Source organism: Lutra lutra, chromosome 6 (assembly GCF_902655055.1).
Source record: "Lutra lutra chromosome 6, mLutLut1.2, whole genome shotgun sequence".
Taxonomy (NCBI): domain Eukaryota; kingdom Metazoa; phylum Chordata; class Mammalia; order Carnivora; family Mustelidae; genus Lutra; species Lutra lutra.
Window position 1 is genome coordinate 145632634 of NC_062283.1, and position 18942 is coordinate 145651575.

Consider the following 18942-nt stretch of genomic DNA (forward strand, 5'->3'; position numbering starts at 1 on the left):
GCCGGTTCTGGCAAGTCCGATGTGCAGCAGAAGACCCATGCTGAAGATGACCGGAAATCTGAAAAGCCAGAGACTTCTCCCAAAGTTCCTGCTTCCACAAAACACACTCATTTGCCTGTTTCTCCCCGAGGCAGAAACGTCAAGAACCCTCTTCTTGACTTGAAGAACAAAATATTGGCTAATGGTGGGGTGCCCAGAAGACCCCAGCTGCACCCGAAGAGGACTGAAGTTTTGGATCTTCAGTCAACAGAAATCACTGATGAGGAGAAGCTGGATTCCCAGGGGGACCCACCAACGTTGCCCTCAGAGACCCAAGAGCGGAAGCCACAGCAGAGGCCACCAAGTAGATCTGTCCCCCCAGTCCTTGCTCCTGGGAGGACCCCAGTGGGAGTGCAGACCCCAGTGTTGCCCCGAAAGGAAGGCGCAGACCGGGGTGGCTCCTCTCTGCCTTCCCACCCTCATCCAGGGACGTCCTCATCTGCACGCCACACACCCATTGAGGGTAGCCCTCACCGCCCTTCAGGAGGGCCCTCCACCCATCTGCCCCCCAGCTCTACTGACAATGATTCAGTGGGCCAAGAGGAAGACGAGCCAGCCACAGGCTCCCGGGACCCAAAGGACGGGGCCTCCCAGCAGCTGCCTCCTAAGAGCACCGCCCAGGCTAGGCCTGCCCTATGGCCCAGCCGCCAGGCCACCTCGAGCGCCCTGCGGGACAGAGGCCCTGGGCACCACAGCACAAAACCAGCGTTGCCAGCGCGGAGAGCACCCCATTTTGGGGGTAGGGAGGAAAATTCGGGTGCCTCAGTCTCATCCTCGAAATTTTCTCCACCCCAGGAAGGATCATCTCCGCTGCTGCCCATGGAACCACACCCCGGGACCCCACTGTCCAGGGGCTGGAAGGATGGTCAGGACACCCCAGCCTCCAAGTCCAGTGTGCCATCACAGTCCAAGTCTTCCTGGTCTTCTGGTCTCTCCTCAAGGACACAGGTCTCTGAGCGAGAGGATGCCTCTGATGGGGATGGTGACAACGATACAGAAGATAGAGGCAGGCAGGCTGAAGCCACGGCCCCGACGTCTCGGGCCCGGCTACCCGCAGGTCCGCCTGTCTCTGGACATTTCAGTTTGTTCAGAAACAAGCCCTTTGCCGCCCATACGAGATATCCAAGCCGGGCTGGCAGCGGCCGAGGACCCCGGTTGCATCCCTCCAGCTCCCCGCCATCCACCGTGTCGCCCCGAGTCCACTCGAGGGTGAATTCTCACCCAGCTTCGGACCACAGGCAGGGCTTGGGCATCCATGGAGAAGGTGCAGAGAGCGAAGCGGAGGACGAGAAGCCACTTCCTGCCACCGTGGTAAACGACCACGTGTCTTCCTCCTCCAGGGAGCCTGCCTCCCTGGGCGTGGACCACCTAAGAAAAGGCCCGCAGAGAGGGGCGAGCCTTCAGCGGAAGGAGCCCCTGGCGGAGAACCCCAAATTCGCCGGGACTGAGGCAGGTGCGCATCCTCAGGGCAAATCCCTGGCCTCCAAGGCGCTGGACGTCCAACAGAGCACAGAAGTGGGTGTGGAGGGCGGCTACCCCAAGGCGCAGCTGGCCCCCGCTCGGCGGCCCGCGACTGGGTCCCAGCACCACCCCGGGCCGGGCGTGCCCAAAAGGACGGCACCCGGCCAGGGGCTGGGTGCCGGGGCCGCCGCTCCGGAAGGGCAGCCTTCTCCCGCGGTCTCCGTGTCGCAGCCGCAGCCCCGCGGCCCCCCGAGCAAGGAAGTGGGGCATCCGCTGCCCAAACCGAAGCCCGAGCTGCCGCAGGCTGGGCGTCCCCACCCCGCGGCGCCCTCCTTCCCGGACCCCTACGCGGCCAGAGGCAGTCAGACCCCCCACAGGGCAAGCTCCCGAGGGGTGCTTCCCACGTCACCCCACCATCGGGACGAGGATTCCGAGGGCAGATCTGGCGGAAACCACCACGACAGCACAGAAGCAGAGGCCCGAGCCGCCCGGGCGCCCGCACACCCGGCCCGGGCCAGGGACCCCATCCAGTCCCTTCCCAAACCCCGCCAGCTGGAGGCTCACGCAGGAGGCGCGGGCGACAGTCACCTCCGCAGACCCCCAAGCTCCCCGCTGAGGCCTGGCAGCCCCCGCCACTACCCCCATGCCCGCCCCAGGGTCCCGGGCCGAGTGGGGCCCCAGGCTGTGGGGAACAAGGACCGCGCTCCCCAGGCCGCGCCGTCCAAAAGGGAGCCCCTCACTTCTAAGTCTCAGCAGTCGGTCTCGGCAGAGGAGGAGGGTGAAGACGCGATGTTTTTTAAAGGAGGAAAGGACGAGGACCCTCTCTCCTCCTCTGTTCCAAAGTGGCCCTCCTCCTCCAGTCCCAGGGCCAGCAAATACTTGGACGGGAACATCGCTAAGGACAAGATGGACCCTGCCATTGTGCTCTCACTCCCCAGGGTGGGCTCCCCCCAGGACGAGAACGACACTCCTGTGAAGCGTCCTCCTCCTCCCCCGCCAGGAAGCTCCCCGAGAGCCTCGCACCTCCCGCCCAGACCCCCCCACCGCAGCCCTTCCACCCCGAGCCCCACCAGGGGCACCCCGGCCCGGGAGCGGTACACCACCCGCGCCCCTCCGGTCTATTCTTCCACCACCCCTATGCTCTCCTTGCGCCAGCGCATGATGAACGCGAGATTCCGGAACCCCCTCTCGCGCCAGCCGGCGAGATCGCCTGCCAGACAAGGTAATTCGTTTTTAACTTAACGTTCTCTTTGGGGTCCTCAAAAGGGTTCGTAGCAATTCTTGAGAGTCTTTTATTTTATATTATTGAGTCTCTGCTCCGTCCAAGCACTGTGTTAAGAGCTTTACAGATGTAACTGATTTCATCCTCTTAACTGCCTCTTGTGTTGTGTCTCCTGGTTTTCAGATGAGTGACTAGGGGCCCAGGGATCTGCGTGGTTCCCCGAGGTCAGACAGCTCTGAGGGCTGAGCTGCAGTTCCCATTCCAGACGTGCTAATTCCCCAGTCCTCTGCCATGCCTCTATCACATACTGCCTCTTTACATTCACCAACATGTGCTCTTAATCTGTGAAAATGCTTCACAGTCATGATGCCAGACAAGGTTCCTGTATTTTGGGTTATTTTTAGCTGCTCACCTGCCAGGGTATATTTAACAAATCCACAGAAAGGAATTAGGTAACTGTGTAGGCTGGATCTTGTTCTTGTTGATCGTGCGTATAAAACTCTCAACATACCCTGGGACAAACTCAATGTCTTGTGTGTGAATTGTTTAGATACTGCATTCGGTGAATGTTATTTAAAACCTCCAGAAAATGCATGTTAAAGATGATTGTCATACGGAGGATTAAGAGGCAGATGTGTGACTTACAGTGAGGACACCATGTAGACAGCTATGAATTGGAGTCTACATGGACCCAGGGCAGGATCTAGGGTGTTTAGTCCATGTCTGCATTCAGTTTAGTGACACCTTGCGCTCTCCTTGCATGGAATTGGTACTTAATGGAAGATTCTTGAATCAATGCATTAGTGTTTGTTAGTCTGTACTATGTATTATTACCTTAGCCCAGTGTTTAAAAAAAAAAAAAATAGAACAATGCCCCATGGAGAGGACAGTTTACTCTTAAAATAGACTATTTTAAGCAAAACTTGGACCCTGATAATAGATATAAAATCCACATTCCCTTGTATACAGCAGAAATTCAATTAATATTTAGTTTTCATTCACTATTTGAGTGAGAAAAGTAAGTCTCTGACCCTCAAATAGTTGTCAGAAAGCCCAAGTACTTTATGCCACGGGTGGGGCTGGATCAGAATGCTCCCAGCACAGACCTCGAGTAACTGTAGCTGATCAGAAATGCCAGGAGACAAAGAAGATGGGCAGGTGCTAGGGGCAGACAGAGCAGCAACTGAAGGGGCAGGTAATGGGACCTTATCTCTGAGCAGACACTTCTCAAGCAGCCCCACACAGGCCAGCACTGAGCATGTACAGTTGGTGACTGATGATTGCACCTGATTCAGCTAGATATACTTGTTGGGTTTAGTATAATCTGCTAAGAAGAGCAGAACAACATCTAATATATTTTAGAGAGTTTCTCCATCCTTCCAACTTTCCTTCCCTCTATCTTCTAAATGGTTAAAATAACATGCTAGCCACTACTGTCTTAAGCTTTATCTAAAAAACTTGTGCTGGACTCTCTCCTTTCCCCAGTATTGTCAGAAAACTGTACTTTATTATACTCTTCATAGACATTCATATTTGGTACTTAGAAGTCACAATTTAAGACTGTAGTCTAATATATACTAATTATTGTCTTAAAATTCTGTTTAGTATTTCTGTTCGAAATGATGTGTTATTACTTAGAGTTTAGTATGAAGCCGGCTTTACAGGAGTGTTGAGTTTACCAGATTCTGGCTTTGTTGTTGTTGTTGCTATTGTTCTCTTTTGTGTGCCATGTAGGTTATAATGGCAGACCAAATGTAGAAGGGAAAGTGCTTCCTGGTAGTAATGGAAATCCAAGTGGACAAAGAATTATCAATGGCCCTCAAGGAACAAAGTGGGTAGGGTAAACTTCTTTACACATATGAGTTGTTTTCATGCTGTTGGGAAGAGAAAAGTGGTGGGCACTGTGTAGCAATAAATGAAATGGTCTTTCGTATTCTTCTCCAGTTTTAACCACTCATACATCAATATATTCTTATATTGCTTCTTCCTGTGCTCAGAAGGATCTTTTATTCTTCTGAGTGACTAGTTTGTGTTTTTCTCATAACTAATAAGATAAGTGGGCCTTTACTTCCTGTTTGCTTTGACAGGTTAGGAAGATCACACAAATATTTTTTCCAACCCCACAGCAATTACGTAGATTCTGATGCTTAGCTCCTCAAATGGACTTCTTTTTCTCCACCTCTGTTAGCTTCATTTTATTTTTATTTTTTATTATTTGATTAACTAATATACACATTTTTCTCCAAATTGTCTCAGATCCTTTATAAAAGAAAGCAGGGTAATAACAACTGAGCAAACCAAAAAACACTGGATCAAATAGGCAATTTTTATTAGATCGCCTTTTGAATTTTCCAATGATTGTCGTTTGAAATAAAAAATAATTAGTAGTATCTTATATGTGTTTAAGATAAATGAGTTTAACTTCTTGGGGTTAAATGTTTAGGAATTTTTGGTAATTTAGAGGATAATGGGCAGAACACTGTACAATATTCAAGGATTTGAAAGACTTTTTTTCAGAGAATCACAAAATTATTCATATTTTGACTGGGAATTCCCAGTCACAAATTCCCCTTTATAGCAGTAAGGTTTAGGAAAACATTGAGAGACTTCATAAAATTTTTAGTCACAGGTAACAAGATACATTTTATCATTTCTTAAAGGAACAGGAATTTATAAAGGAAGAAGGTATATTAAAGTCAAATGTTATTGATAAAATTTCACATTGAAACAGTGTGGAGTAGAGTTCAAAAGAAGGGTTTATATAAGTATATTTTATTTTTAATTACTGAGACAGCATCCAAGAAAGTGGCCCTCTGGGAGGGGTTCCTCCAGTGACCTACTGTGCAGTCACAGTTCTCAGACTTTATGGAGCATCAGAATCTCTGGGGGCGTGTCAAATAAGGTTTGGAGTAGGGCTAGGTAATTAGCATATGTAACCAGTGAGGCTGTGCTGGTTCAGGCCATAGTTAGAGAACCACCAGTGTAGAGTATGAGTTTGTTCCTTAACAGGGATAATAGTAGCTCTTCCCCCCAAAAGTTTTATAATTTCTTAGAATATGAAATTTTTGCCTGCATTCTCTATTAGGCAATTTAATTACAAATTAAATTGTTTTTGTTATAGCAACTTCAGTGTTTGACATTACAGCCAGATGGAAACATTTCATGCTTTTTAAAAAATTTTTAATTTTTTTAAATTAAAAACAAAGATTTTATTAACATATAATGTATTTTTTGCCCCAGGGGTACAAGTCTGTGAATCTCCAGGTTTACACTCTTCACAGCACTCACCATAGCACATACCCTCCCCAATGTCCATAACCCAATCACCCTCTCCATACTCCCTTACCCCCCCTACCCCCGGCAACCCTCAGTTTGTTTTGTGAGATTAAGAGTCGCTTATGGTTTGTCTCCCTCCCAATCCCATATGAAACATTTCATGTTTTTAATACATTGGCAGTACATGTTCATGGTGAGAAGTTAAAACAATTCAGAAATATATGCAAAAGATAATTTCTAAGCTAATCAATGTCCCAAACCACTCCCCAGAGATAACCACTGCTAACAGTTTAGGATATATTTATCCAGATTATTTTTCTCTGCAGTTTTAAGCTTATATACACAAATGAATATATTTTTATTCCTGCAAAATAGTCAGTCCTGTAATCTGAGTCCGTAGCAGTTAATGTCAATATATGTAGAATTTCCAATTCCTTTTCATTGCCCACTAGCTTTCCACTATGTGGATGGGACATATTTTATTTAATCCCTTCCCTCCACTGATGAATACTTAAGTTGTTTGCTTCTTTTCAGCATTACACACAGCATACTAAATGGTAGCAGTATTATGAACATTTTTGCATATTTGAGAAATTGAAAACAATTTGTATATTCTGTGGTTAAGCCATTATAATATGAAATGGGACTGTTTTGCACTTTATTCTTATTATGCCTTGTGAATGATGCAGACAAAAATAATATTTTCTACTCACATTATGGTTTCCTTCTGCGGAGGCTTCTTGGATATGTTCGTGCAGGTGGATTCATGCTCAGTATATTCTTTAATCTGTGTCATGGTTTTAGGTCGTGGATCTGGATCGTGGGTTGGTGTTGAATGCAGAAGGAAGGTACCTCCAGGATTCACAAGGAAATCCTCTTCGAATTAAGCTAGGAGGAGATGGTCGCACCATTGTGGGTAAGTGAGAATTGTTTTAGGCAACAAAAAGTGTTCTGAACCAGCTGTGGGATAACAAATCCCTGCCCATTTTTTAATGGGGCCCTTGGCCCAGTTACTTTTACCATGTGGAAAGGAGTGTCCCAAAGGGGCAGAACTTAGCTTTTTCCCTGATAGAACTGTAGTTCTACTCTTGCTTCCAGAAAAGGTGGCACTTGACTTCCTTCTTGAGATAGGGCAGCCCAGAGCAGCAGGTGTCAGCAAACGACAGCACAAAGACCAAACTCTGGCTGCTGCCTGTTTTTACTGCCTGCCAGCTCAAAACAGTTTCTTCGCTTTTAAATGATTGCAAAAACAAAACAAACAAACAAAAAACAAAAACAAAAACAAAAAACACACCAAACAGTAGCAATATTTGTGACATGTGACAATTACTTGAAATTCACAGTCTAGTGTCCATATTCAAAGTTGTACTGGAACATAGACACACTCCTTTGTGTGCTCCCTGTGCTTTTTGGCCCTGCAATGGCAGAGTTGAGAAGTTGCAACATGAAGCTTAAAATATCTTCTCTCTCTCTATCTTCTCTGGCCCTTTACAGAATAAGTTTGCCACTCCAGGTACAAAGTAACGCTCTTCTTCCTAGGTGTAGGAATCAAGAGGAGGAAAGAGTTACTTCCCTGACTAGAGACTGAGTTATTTCAGGGTAATGGGGCATATCAATGAAGCATTTAGAGGATTATATAAGGTAATTCAGAGTAAGGGACAATCTAAGACGGCTAGAAATTACTGGATAGCAGCCGATATTGCTACCTCTGCCGAGTATCCTTTTAATGTTTCCTTTGCTTTTTACTGATTTGAATATAAGAATCCATAAGCTTTGAGAAGACACTTTGCATTTGGTTTTTACTTCCTCTGGATGATCTCATCATGTTGCACAGCTTTTGTCTGATTTTGTTTCAGATCTGGGAGGAACGCCCGTGGTGAGCCCTGATGGCCTGCCCCTCTTTGGGCAGGGGCGGCATGGCAAACCCGTGGCCAGTGCCCAGGATAAGCCCATTCTGAGTCTAGGAGGGAAGCCTTTGGTGGGCTTGGAGGTCGTCAAAACAACCACTCGTGCCCCTACCACAACCACACGACCCACCACGACAACCCCGAGGCCCACGACCACAGCCACCCGCCGTACGACCATGACCACCACTACACGTCCAACAACCACCACCACAAGCCCAACGACCACCGTTCGAACCACTACGCAGACGACCACCACCACTACTACCACCCCTGAACCCACCACCCCTGTTCCCACCTGTCCCCCTGGGACCTTAGAACGGCATGATGAAAATGGCAACCTCATAACAGGCTCCAGCGGGGTGCCAGAGTGCTACCCTGAAGAAGGTAATGGTCTTCCTTGTAATGGTGGCCCACATAACTAGCATGCTTCATTTTCAAGTCAGGTCACAAAGGGTGTAGGGAGAGGTAAGTAGGGTGCACAGTGGAATGGCAACAAGAGGCATTTCCAGTCCCACATGGTTTGTTCAGCGGTATATGTCACAACCAGGGTTGTCAGATTTAGTAAATGAAAGTACAGCATGGGACATACTTAATGTGAAAAATTATTTGCTGTTCATTTAAAATTCAAATCTAAATGGGCATCCTGTGTTTTATCTGACAACCCTTATCACAAACCAAATAAAAAAATTTAGCTAAAACATGGAACATTATGAGTATGGATGAGCATTTCCCCAAGTGTGTATTACTGGATATTAGTAGATTTGTATGCATTATATTAAAAAAAAAAGTTCTGTGATTAGCTATGTGATTTAAACAAGGCTAATGATTCTTACTGTTGGACCATTCAGATCCTTGAATAGTCTCATTGTGAATTTCCTAGAAAAGTATAGTGTCCTGAATGCTTTCTCAATCTGCTCTTCCTTTGCAAAATGCTAATCCTTGAGTGACTGATTTCTGGTGGCAGCAAGGGTAGGACTGCTTTCCACTGGGTAGAACTGTGCTGTTTCCTCTGCTGCGAGAAATGCAGTTAGGACTATCCTCTGCCCCACCCGTGTCTTCCTGCTGAGAATGGCCAGTTTCTCCTGAGGAATGGAAGCAAGGACACTTCGGTCAGGTCCCAGTGGACCTGCAGAGTCATCATCTTTTTCTGCTTAGTCCCTGTTCAGACTGCTTTGGAAGAGGTCATCCTACACTGGTGTCTGGCCTGGAGGAGAAAAATTCATCTTCTTTCCCTTAGGTGGAAAAGAATCACCACATAGGCTATGAAACTTATGTCTTCTTAAGCCGATGCAGAGTGAAGATGATTCATTTCAGGAATCATTTTGCACACCCAGAATTCTTTACACAGCCTTCTTGACCATGATCAGCTTGAACTTGGATGCTGTATTCAAAATGGGAATTCTTTTTGAAGTTGGCCTTCCTGCAGAAAAACTCCAAGTAAACAGGAACATCGGACCCATCTAAAAATTCACACCAAAGAATAAGGAACCATGCTGAGAGGAGGGTCACTGGGGAGAAGATTCACACACTATCATTTTCCCCAGGGAGCATGATTTGGAATTTACCTTTGGATTTCTGGTATGAAAACATTATGTACTTCCCTTGACCTTTCTCTTCTGCATACACTGATTGTGTGTGTGTGTGTGTGTGTGTGTGTGTGTGTGTGTGTGTAATTGGAACAGATATTTACTTAATAATTGTTTGAAAACGGGAGAGTGACTATTTTGGCTTTGGATTGAATTACTACTATTATTATGAATATTTTGCGTTTTCCTTTGTCTAAGAGGGCTTATACCATATTCTTTTCATTTACTTTGGATTTTGGGACTTTTATGTGGCATGAAAGTCAATGTTTTTCTTGGTATTTTTGTTTCTTCTTCTTCTTTTTTTGGCAAATCATGATGTATGTGTATTTTCTTTTGTGTATCTTCTTTTATGTCATCCATCCACTTCCCTAGCCCAGGCCAAATTAGTGGCCAAGTGTTAATTATAATTTGCCTCTAGACAGCATTTTCAAAATAAGTACAAATCAATACAAAGTCTTGGGAAAAAAGTAAATTTGTGGAGAGAAACTTAGGATCCTTATATAATGTTATGATGTACTATTATTATTATTTTTAAAACATTCCTATATGGCTGACCTTCCTTTTTTATTTATGCTGCTCCACTAACAACTTTATTTTATCCCTTGTATTCATTCTAATTGTAGTTATTTTTATTTAAAAAATTTTAAATTATAGCTTTCTCGAGATTCAATTCACATACCATAAAGTTCACCCTTCTAAAGTGTATAGTTTAGTGGCTTTTAGTATAGTCACAGGATTGTGCAACCATCACCACTATCAAATTCTAGAACAACTTCATCACCCCCCAGAGAAACTCCATACCTATTAGTCATTACTCCTCATCCCCCCCTCCTGCTAACCCCTGGGAAACCACGAATCCACTTTCCGTCTGTATGGGTTTGTCTCTTCTGGACTTTTCTTATAAATGAAATCCTACAAGATGTGGGCTTTGTGTCTGGCTTCCTCAGCTCAGCATGAATTGTATTCAAGTTTCATCCACATTGTAGCGTAGATCTGTACTTTATTCCTTTTCCTGCTGACCAATATTCCATTGTGTGGATAAACCACATTTTATCCATTTATTGGCTGATGGACATTTGGGTTGTTTTCACCTTTGGCTATTATTATGAATAATGCTGCTATGAACAGTGTGTATAATTTTTTTAACACCCGTTTTCAGTTCCCTAGGGTATACACTTGGTAAGAGGGATGCTGTGTCCAGTGGTAACTCTGTGTTTAACTTTGGGAGGAACTGCTAACGTGTTTTCCTCAATGGCTGCACCATTTTGCATTCCCACCATCAGCACATGAAGCTTCCAATTTCTCTATATCCTCACCAACACCTTGCTTTTCTGTCTTTCTGATTCTTGCTATCCTAGTGGGTGTGAAGTGATGTCTCTCGGTGGTTCTGATTTCCAGTTCCCTAATAACTAATGTTATGGAGATGGTGATTTTTTTGTACCTTCAAATGATAGGTTCTGAAAGGGAAAGTGGGCAAGATTATTGGTGCCTTAGGTCAGCCCTGATGTAGAATTGAAGTAAATTTATTTGAAAAATGTTTCATCTTTATCGTTGTGGTGGTAGTGTCATTATGAGAAAGTTCATGTGGTAAACGAAAAGATAGAGTAACTCTTGTTTTTGTTATTCTGGCTTCATTCACAATTTTATAAAATAAAATTCACAAATGATGATTAATCATCTAGTGCAGGTGGATTGGGTTCTCTGGGACATACAGAAGAACCACAGATGACCGCCTGTGCCCCTGAAGGGCTTGAGATTGAACTGAAGTTACAGTGGACAGAAACAACTCACTCTCTTGTCAGAAAACCAAATTGTTCATTTTTAGCTTTTTTTAAGATTTTATTTATTTATTTGAGAGAGAGTGTGTGTGTGTGCACAAGGGGGCGGTGGGAGGGGCAGAGGAAGAGGGAGAAACAGACTCTCTGAGGAGCAGGGAGCTGGACATGGGGCTCAATCTCAGGACCCTGAGCCAAGGGCCTCATCGACTGAGGCAACCAGGCATCCCCCAAATTGTTCCTCTTTAAAATAACATGAGACAGGGTAACGATTGTTTCGCAATAACCCAGAGAGCTCTCCAGGTCTGAAACCTCAGTGTCTCCATGGACTTCTTTCATTTCATTGCCAGACCTCATTGTGCACTCACTCATTCTCCAGGCTTCCTTTTTTTTTTTTCTTAAGTTTTAATTTTAATCACCAGGTGCTCAACATGAGAAGTTAACTCCTTAATACCTATCACCCATTTCCTAATCAACCCCCACCCCCACTCCCCTCTGGTAACCATCTGTTCTCTGGAGTTAAGAGCCTGTTTTTTGCTTTCAGTCTCTCTCTCTCTGTCTTTCTGCTTTGCTTGTTTGTTTTGTTTCTTAAATTCCATGTATGCGTGAAATCATACAATATTTGTCATTCTCTGACCTGTTTTGATTACCATCATTCTCTCTAGCTCCATCCATGCTATTGCAAATGGCAATATTTCATTCTTTTTTACAGCTGAATAATATTCCATTATATATATCTACCACTTCTTTATCCATTTATGTTTCAGTGGACACTTGGGCTGCTTCCATATCTTGGCTATTGTACATAATGCTGCTATAAACACAGGGGTGACTGTATCCCTTTGAATTAGTGTGGGGTGTTTTTTTTGTAGTTTTCCATAGCTAGGTAAGTTTATTTTATTTTATTTTATTTATTTTTATTATGTTCAGTTAGCCACCATATATTACAGCCTGAGTTTTTGATGAGGTGTTCAGTGGTTCATTAGTTGCATAAAACACCCAGTGCTTCTGTTTTTGTATTCTTTGGGTAGATATCCAGTAGTGAAATTGCAAGATCTTAGGGTAGTTCTATTTTTAACTTTTGAGGACCCTCCACACTCTTCCACAGTGGCTGAAGCATTTTGCATTCCCACCAACAGTGTAGCATTTTGCTTTCCTACCAACATCCTCCCTTATCTTGTGTTTCTTGTGTATTTTATGTTAGCCATTCTGACAGGTGTGAGGTAATATCTCGTTGTAGTTTGGATTTGCATTTCCTGATGGTAAGTGATGATGAGCATCTTTCATGAGTCTGTTGGCCATCTGGAATGTCTTCTTTGGAGAAATATCTTTCACGTCTTCTGTCCATTTTTAATTGGATTATTTGGGTTTTTTGGTGTTGAGTTATAGAAGTTCTTTTTTTCCCCTAAGGATTTTATTTATTTATTTGACACAGAGAGAGATCACAAGTAGGCAGAGAGGCAGGCAGAGACGGGGGAAGCAGGCTCCCAGCTGAGCAGAGAGCCTGAAGCAAGGCTCGATCCCAGGACCCTGGGATCAAGACCCGAGCTGAAGGCAGAGGCTTTAACCCACTGAGCCACACAGGCGCCCCTAGAAGTTCTTTATATATCTTAGATACTAACCCTTTATCAGATATGTCACTTGCCAATATCTTCTCCCATGCATTACGTTGCCTTTTAATTTTGTTGATTGCTTCCATTGCTGAGCAGAAGGTTTTTATTTTGATGTAGTCACAATAGTTTATTTTTGCTTTTGTTTCCCTTGCCTCAGGGGACTTTTCTAGAAAGAAGTTGCTATGGCCGATGTCAGAGAAATTACTGCCTGTGTCCTTTTCCAGGATATTTATGCTTTCAGGTCTCAGATTTAGGTCTTTAATCCATTCAGAGTTTATTTTTTGTGTATGGGGTAAGAAAATTGTCCAGTTCCATTATTTCGCATGTTGCTGTCCAGTTTTCCCAACACCATTTGTCAAAGATTAATCAACCATATAATTGTGGGTGTATTTTTGGATTTTGTATTCTGTTGTATTGATCTATGTGTCTGTTTTTGTGTCATTACCATACTGTTTTGATTACCACTGCTCTGAAGTGTGATTTTCCAGCTTTGCTTTTCTTTTTCAAGATTGCTTTGGCTTTTCATGGTATTTTGTGATGCCATAAAGATTTTGGGATTATTTTTTCTAGTTTTATGAAAAATGCTCTCAGTATTTTGATAGGGATTGCATTAAATGTGTAGATTGCTTTGAGTACTATAGACATTTTAACAATATTTGTTCTTCCAGTCCATGATCATAGAAGGTCTTTCCATTTGTTCATGTCATCTTCAGTTTATTTCATCACCATTTTATAGTTTTCAGAGTACAGGTTCTTCACCCTTTTGGTTAGATTTATTCCTTGGTGACTTATATTTTTGTTGCACTTATAAATAGAATTTATTCCTTAATTTCTCTTCCTGCTGCTTCATTACTGATACATAGAAACACAGCACTTTCTATATGTTGATTTTACATCCTGTGACTTTACTAAATTTGTTTATCAGTTCTAGAGGTTTTTTGGTGAAGTCTTTTATTTCCTGGTTGACCCATTAATTGTTTAGTGAGATGTTATTTAACCTCTATATATTTGTGGTCTTTCTGATTTTATTTATTTATTTATTTATTTGGTGGTTGACTTCGAGTTTCATAATGTTATGGTTAGAAAAAAATGCATGGTATGATTTCAATCTTTTTGAACCTGTTGAGGTTTGCTTTGTGGCCCAATATGTGATCTCTTTTGGAGAATGTTCCATGTGCACTTGAAAATAATGTGTATTCCGCTGGTTTAGGATGGGATGTTCTGAATGTATCTGTTAAATCCATCTGGTCCAGTGTGTCATTCCAAGTCATTGTTTTCTTGTTGACTTTCTGTTTAGTGCTATGTTTGGATTTCAATATCATCCATTGATATAAGTGCGGTATTAAAGTCTTTTACTATTACTGTATTATTATTGAGTAGTTCTTTTATGTATTTAGGTGCTCCCATGTTGGGTGCATAAATATTTACAATTGTTGTATTTTCTTGTTTGATTTTCTTATTTTATAGTGCCCTTCTTTGTCTTTTGCCATAGTCTTTGTTTTAAAGTCTGTTTTGTCCAATTTAAGTTTTGCTACTCCAGCTTTCTTTTGATATCCATTTGCATGATAAATATTTCTCCATCCCCTTACTTTCAGTCTGTAGGTGTCCGGGTCTAAAACGAGTCTCTTGCAGGCAGAATATAGATGGGTCTTCTTTTTATCCATTCTGTCACTCTCTGTCTTTTGATTGGAATGTTTGGTCCCTTTCTATTGAAAATAATCGTTGATAGGTACATATTTATTACCATTTTATTACTCGTCTTGTGGTTGTTTCTGAAGATTCTCTCTGATCCTTTCTTGTCCTTCTCTCTTCTGTGGTTTACTTGTTTTCTTTAGTGATATGTTTGGATTTCTTTCTCTTTATTCTTTGCACATATATTAGTGGTTTTTGATTTGTGGTTACTATTAGGTTTGTACATAACATCTTCTGCATATAGCAGTGTATATTAAGTTGATGGTTATTTAAGTTTGAACCCATTCTTTCCTCCTCTCCCCCTCCATGTTCCAGATATATGGCATCATACTTTTACATACTTTTATTTTGTGAGTTCCTTGGCTTATTTTGTTACAGAAATATTCATTTTTACTGGTATTATATTTCTTTTTCTTTAACTTTATTTTATTTTTTCAGTGTTCCAAGGGTCATGTCATTTTTGTTTTTTGTTTTTTGTTTTTTGTTTTTTTTTCTATTTGAAGCAGTCCCTTTAATATTTCTCACAGGGCTGGTTTAGTGGTTATAAACTCCTTTAGTTTTTGTTTGTCTAGGAAACTCTTTATCTCTCCCTCTATTCTGAATGATAGCCTCTCTGGATAGAGTATTCTTGGGTGCAAGTTTTTCCCACTCAGCACTTTGAATATATCATGTCACTCTCTTCTGGCTTAGGAAGTTTCTGCTGAAAAATCTGCTGATAGCCTTGTCAGGTTTCCTTTGTATGTAATTGTCTTCTTTTGGTGCTTTTATTATTTTTTTCTTTATCACTAGATTTTGCCAATTTAGTTACAATATGTCTTTGTGTGGATCTGCTTTTGTTGGTTTTTGGCCGGGGGCTGGTCTCTGTGACTCTTCGACCTGGATTTCTGTTTCCTTCCCCAGATTAAGGACATTTTCAGCTACTATTTATTCAAATAAATTCTCTGCCCCATTTTCTCTCTTTTCTTCTGGGACTTCTATAATACAAATGTTATTACATTTGATGGAGTCACTGAGTTCCTTAAATTTATTCTTGTTTTGCATAATTATTCTTTCCTTCTTTTGTTCAGCTTGATTACTTTCCATTACTCTGTCTTCTAGGTTTTTTAATTCATCCCATTGCCTCTTCCAAACTGCTGCTTCTTCCATCAAACATGTTTCTCATTTTGTTTATAGAGCCCTTTATCTCTGCTATGTTATATCTTATCTCCATGTTAATGGTCTCACTGATTTCTTCCCCTCTTTTGTAAAGCCCAATGAGTATTCTTATGATCGCTACTTTTGTACTCTATCAGGCATGTTACTTATATCTGTTTTGCTTAGATCTCTGTTCTGTTCTTTCATTAGAGATAAATTTATTCATCTTCTCATTTTGTTTAAGTCTCTCTGACTGTTTCTTTGTGTTAGGAAAGTCAATTATGTCTCCTGTTCTAATGGCTTTATGAAGAAGAGGTCCTGTATTATGCTGCAGTACAGGGTTCCCTGTTCACCACGGCCTGATGATTCTGAGAGTATCTTCAATGTGGGTTGCATGTGTTCTGCTGTTATGTCTTGGCCATGTTATCCTTCAGGCCAGCCATCTGCAAAGTCTCTCTTTGCCTGTGGTGAGTTGTGTTTGGTTCCTGGCCTAAACATATGAGTTTTGACTAGGTGTGCTCTGGTCTGCTTGTGAAATGAGACCTGTCACCATCACTGCCAGAACCGAGACCTTGAAAAACTCCCAAGTCAGAAGATGTGGTACTGGCAGTGGTCTGGGCTGATCTTCCAGTAGAGGGGGTCTGCCATGCTGGGACTGAAGAAACTGTGACTTGGAGGATGGCGGTTCTTCCAGGGGGTTGGGGCTTGGTGTAAGCAAGTTAGGTACCCAGTGTTGGCACTGTGCTGGTTCCTGCAAGTAGCCCTGTGCTTAGCGGAGGGGTGGGAGAGGGAAACAATGCCTGCCAGTTCCTTTGCTCCTGGAATGGTCTGTTTGTGAATGCTGTCTCTCTGGGATGCACTCTGAGATGAGTGAATAACCTCCTCACTGTGCGCTCCAGGTGAGCTTTGGATCACTATTTCCATGCTGCATGTCATGCTCTTCGCCCAGCCTTCTCTATAAGGTCAGCCTTAATATCCTCTGGGCTCTCCCAGAGCCAAGCCCACTGACCTTTAAAACTCTAGGCTTGAAAGTCTCCTGGTTGTCAGAAGTCACAAAATTTGGCCTTCCTACTTTCTAAGCCAATTGCTATGGGGATTCATTTTTCCCATGCACTTCCCTGTGTGCTAGTCCATCTCTTGCCTTTCTCTGTGACCATGGCTCCCTTCCCACCACAGGAGCCATGATCTGTTTCTCTTCCAAGCTGCATCTCTGCACTTCTGATCTTCTCCAATGTGGGCTCCTCTCTTCCTTTAGTTGTGGAACTTGTTCTGCCAATCTTCAGGTTGGTTTCTGGGGTATTCAGAATATTTGATAGTTATCTAGTTGTATTCATGGGACACATTCCCTAGGGTCCTCCTACTCCACTACCATCTGCCCCTCCCCTTCATCACACTTCCTAGATTTGCTTCATTCTCTCCATCTATAAGCTGGGCCTGTTGGCCCAATACTCTTTGTTATTCTTTACTGGGCTTCCTTCCACCAGCCCCCACTTGCCTGGGGATACCACACATAGTCCCAATTTCTTTCATCATTGGAATGAAACTTGCCAGGGCCAATGCTGGAGAGAGGCAATGGAGCAAGCATCTTGGGTGGGAATTAGTTTCTAAAGATGGCTTATAATTTGAAAATCAGTCAAAATTACTCTGGAAAATCCTGTGCATTATCTATGAAATACAATGGAGTTTGTCATTTGTTGGTGAAACAACTCTTAGTGGCCTTGATATTTATTTTGTAAATGCTGTAATGATACTGAAAGCAGAGAGATGCTTTCAGTAAGAGGCTCTGATGTCAGCTGAGGGACAGTCCCAAGGCTCTCCCTCACACATGAACTGCAGAACCATCTATATCCTGTCTCCTCTTACTCTGCTCTCAGGTTTGTGTTTTTCTCATGGCCCTTCTCTTTTGTTGTATTTGGTGAAGTCCATAATGTACACTCACAAGTGCTGGGCTCCATGTGTACATAATCAGTATTAAGCAAGTGACACTTTGGCCATAGCACTTTGCAGGTCCTTAGTCTCAAATGTTTGTTGTGGTAGTGCTTATGATCTAACACTGCATTAGTGATCAACAAATGAATACCTGTCCTTCAAGACCCCTGCTCCACAATCCCACCTAGTCACCCATTTGTTATTATATCCCACTGGTGAAGTCCTAAAATTTTGTTTCTAGCCCTCCAATTTTATTTTATTTTATTTTATTTTTTAAAGATTTTATTTATTTATTTGACAGAGAGAGAGAGATCACAAGTAGACAGAGAGGCAGGCAGAGAGAGAGGGAGAAGCAGGCTCCCTGCTGAACAGAGAGCCCGATGCGGGGCTTGATCCCAGGACTCTGAGATCATGACCTGAGTGGAAGGCAGAGGCTTAACCCACTGCACCACCCAGGTGCCCCTAGCCCTCCAATTTTAAAATCATTTTTTCAGATCTCAAAGTCTTGGCTCCCCTGTTAAATCATGTACTCTTTTCCTTTAAAACACTGTTTAAAATAACATTCTAGGAATAACCTTGTGTCATTCAACAATTCCAGTAATTCAAGCAGTATTTACGTACTTCCTCATTTGTTATGCAAGCCGTATGTATATTCCTGGAAGCACATTATATGCTTGTTTTCAGTGTTTTGTTGCTTTTACTCTTCTCGCTTTCTTGCCACACACACACACACACACACACACACACACACACACTTTTTTTTTTGCTTGATCTGATTCCCCCATTAAATAACAAATTCTTTGCAGTAGAGACAGTGCCTTTTGCTCATCTCACATTCTTCATGGTACCTTATTATTTGTCTTTGGGTATCTACGCAATGTCTTGATCTATAGGCACTTTCCGTTTTTCTAACTGACAAGTAAAAGCCAGTGGTCTTTGTTTTTCAGGTTCCATTTCTACAGTGGATCAGATGCTATCATGCATGTGTGGAAATGTGTGGAAATTGAACACTTCAATAATTTGTAACATGATCTTGGGCCGTTTCAGAAAAACATCAGTCATTATGGAAAATGAATCGACTCACTCACAGCTCACTCTGAAAACAGAAAATATAGGGAGAATAATTGAAAATTCACTTGAGCTGGACAAACTTTATAATTTACGAATATCCTTGGTTTTCAAAGGGCTGTCTTACCTTTTCTTTAAACTTCTACTCAGAATTTTTTTTATAGTTTTGTTAAATATCTCTGGAGCCAAGACCCTAATTCTTTGGTGATAGTTTGCACTCAATTTTTTTCATAACCATTT

At 42.7% G+C, this 18942-nt stretch overlaps 1 protein-coding gene and 1 long non-coding RNA gene across 7 annotated transcripts in view; both read left to right on the plus strand.

Annotated features, from left to right (window-relative positions):
* Positions 1 to 18942, plus strand: part of FNDC1 (fibronectin type III domain containing 1) — a 104657-nt gene that overhangs the window by 61776 nt on the left and 23939 nt on the right. For all 6 annotated transcript variants that reach the window (XM_047733848.1, XM_047733853.1, XM_047733850.1 and 3 more), the window contains 4 exons: positions 2 to 2722; positions 4457 to 4557; positions 6803 to 6914; positions 7855 to 8289. In XM_047733848.1, the coding sequence (XP_047589804.1) occupies positions 2 to 2722; positions 4457 to 4557; positions 6803 to 6914; positions 7855 to 8289 (3369 nt within the window). The remainder of the gene's footprint in view (position 1; positions 2723 to 4456; positions 4558 to 6802; positions 6915 to 7854; positions 8290 to 18942) is intronic.
* LOC125102517 (uncharacterized) lies at positions 8319 to 18677 on the plus strand. The gene is made up of 2 exons (XR_007128146.1): positions 8319 to 9483; positions 18582 to 18677. It is a non-coding gene; the product is annotated as an uncharacterized LOC125102517 (long non-coding RNA).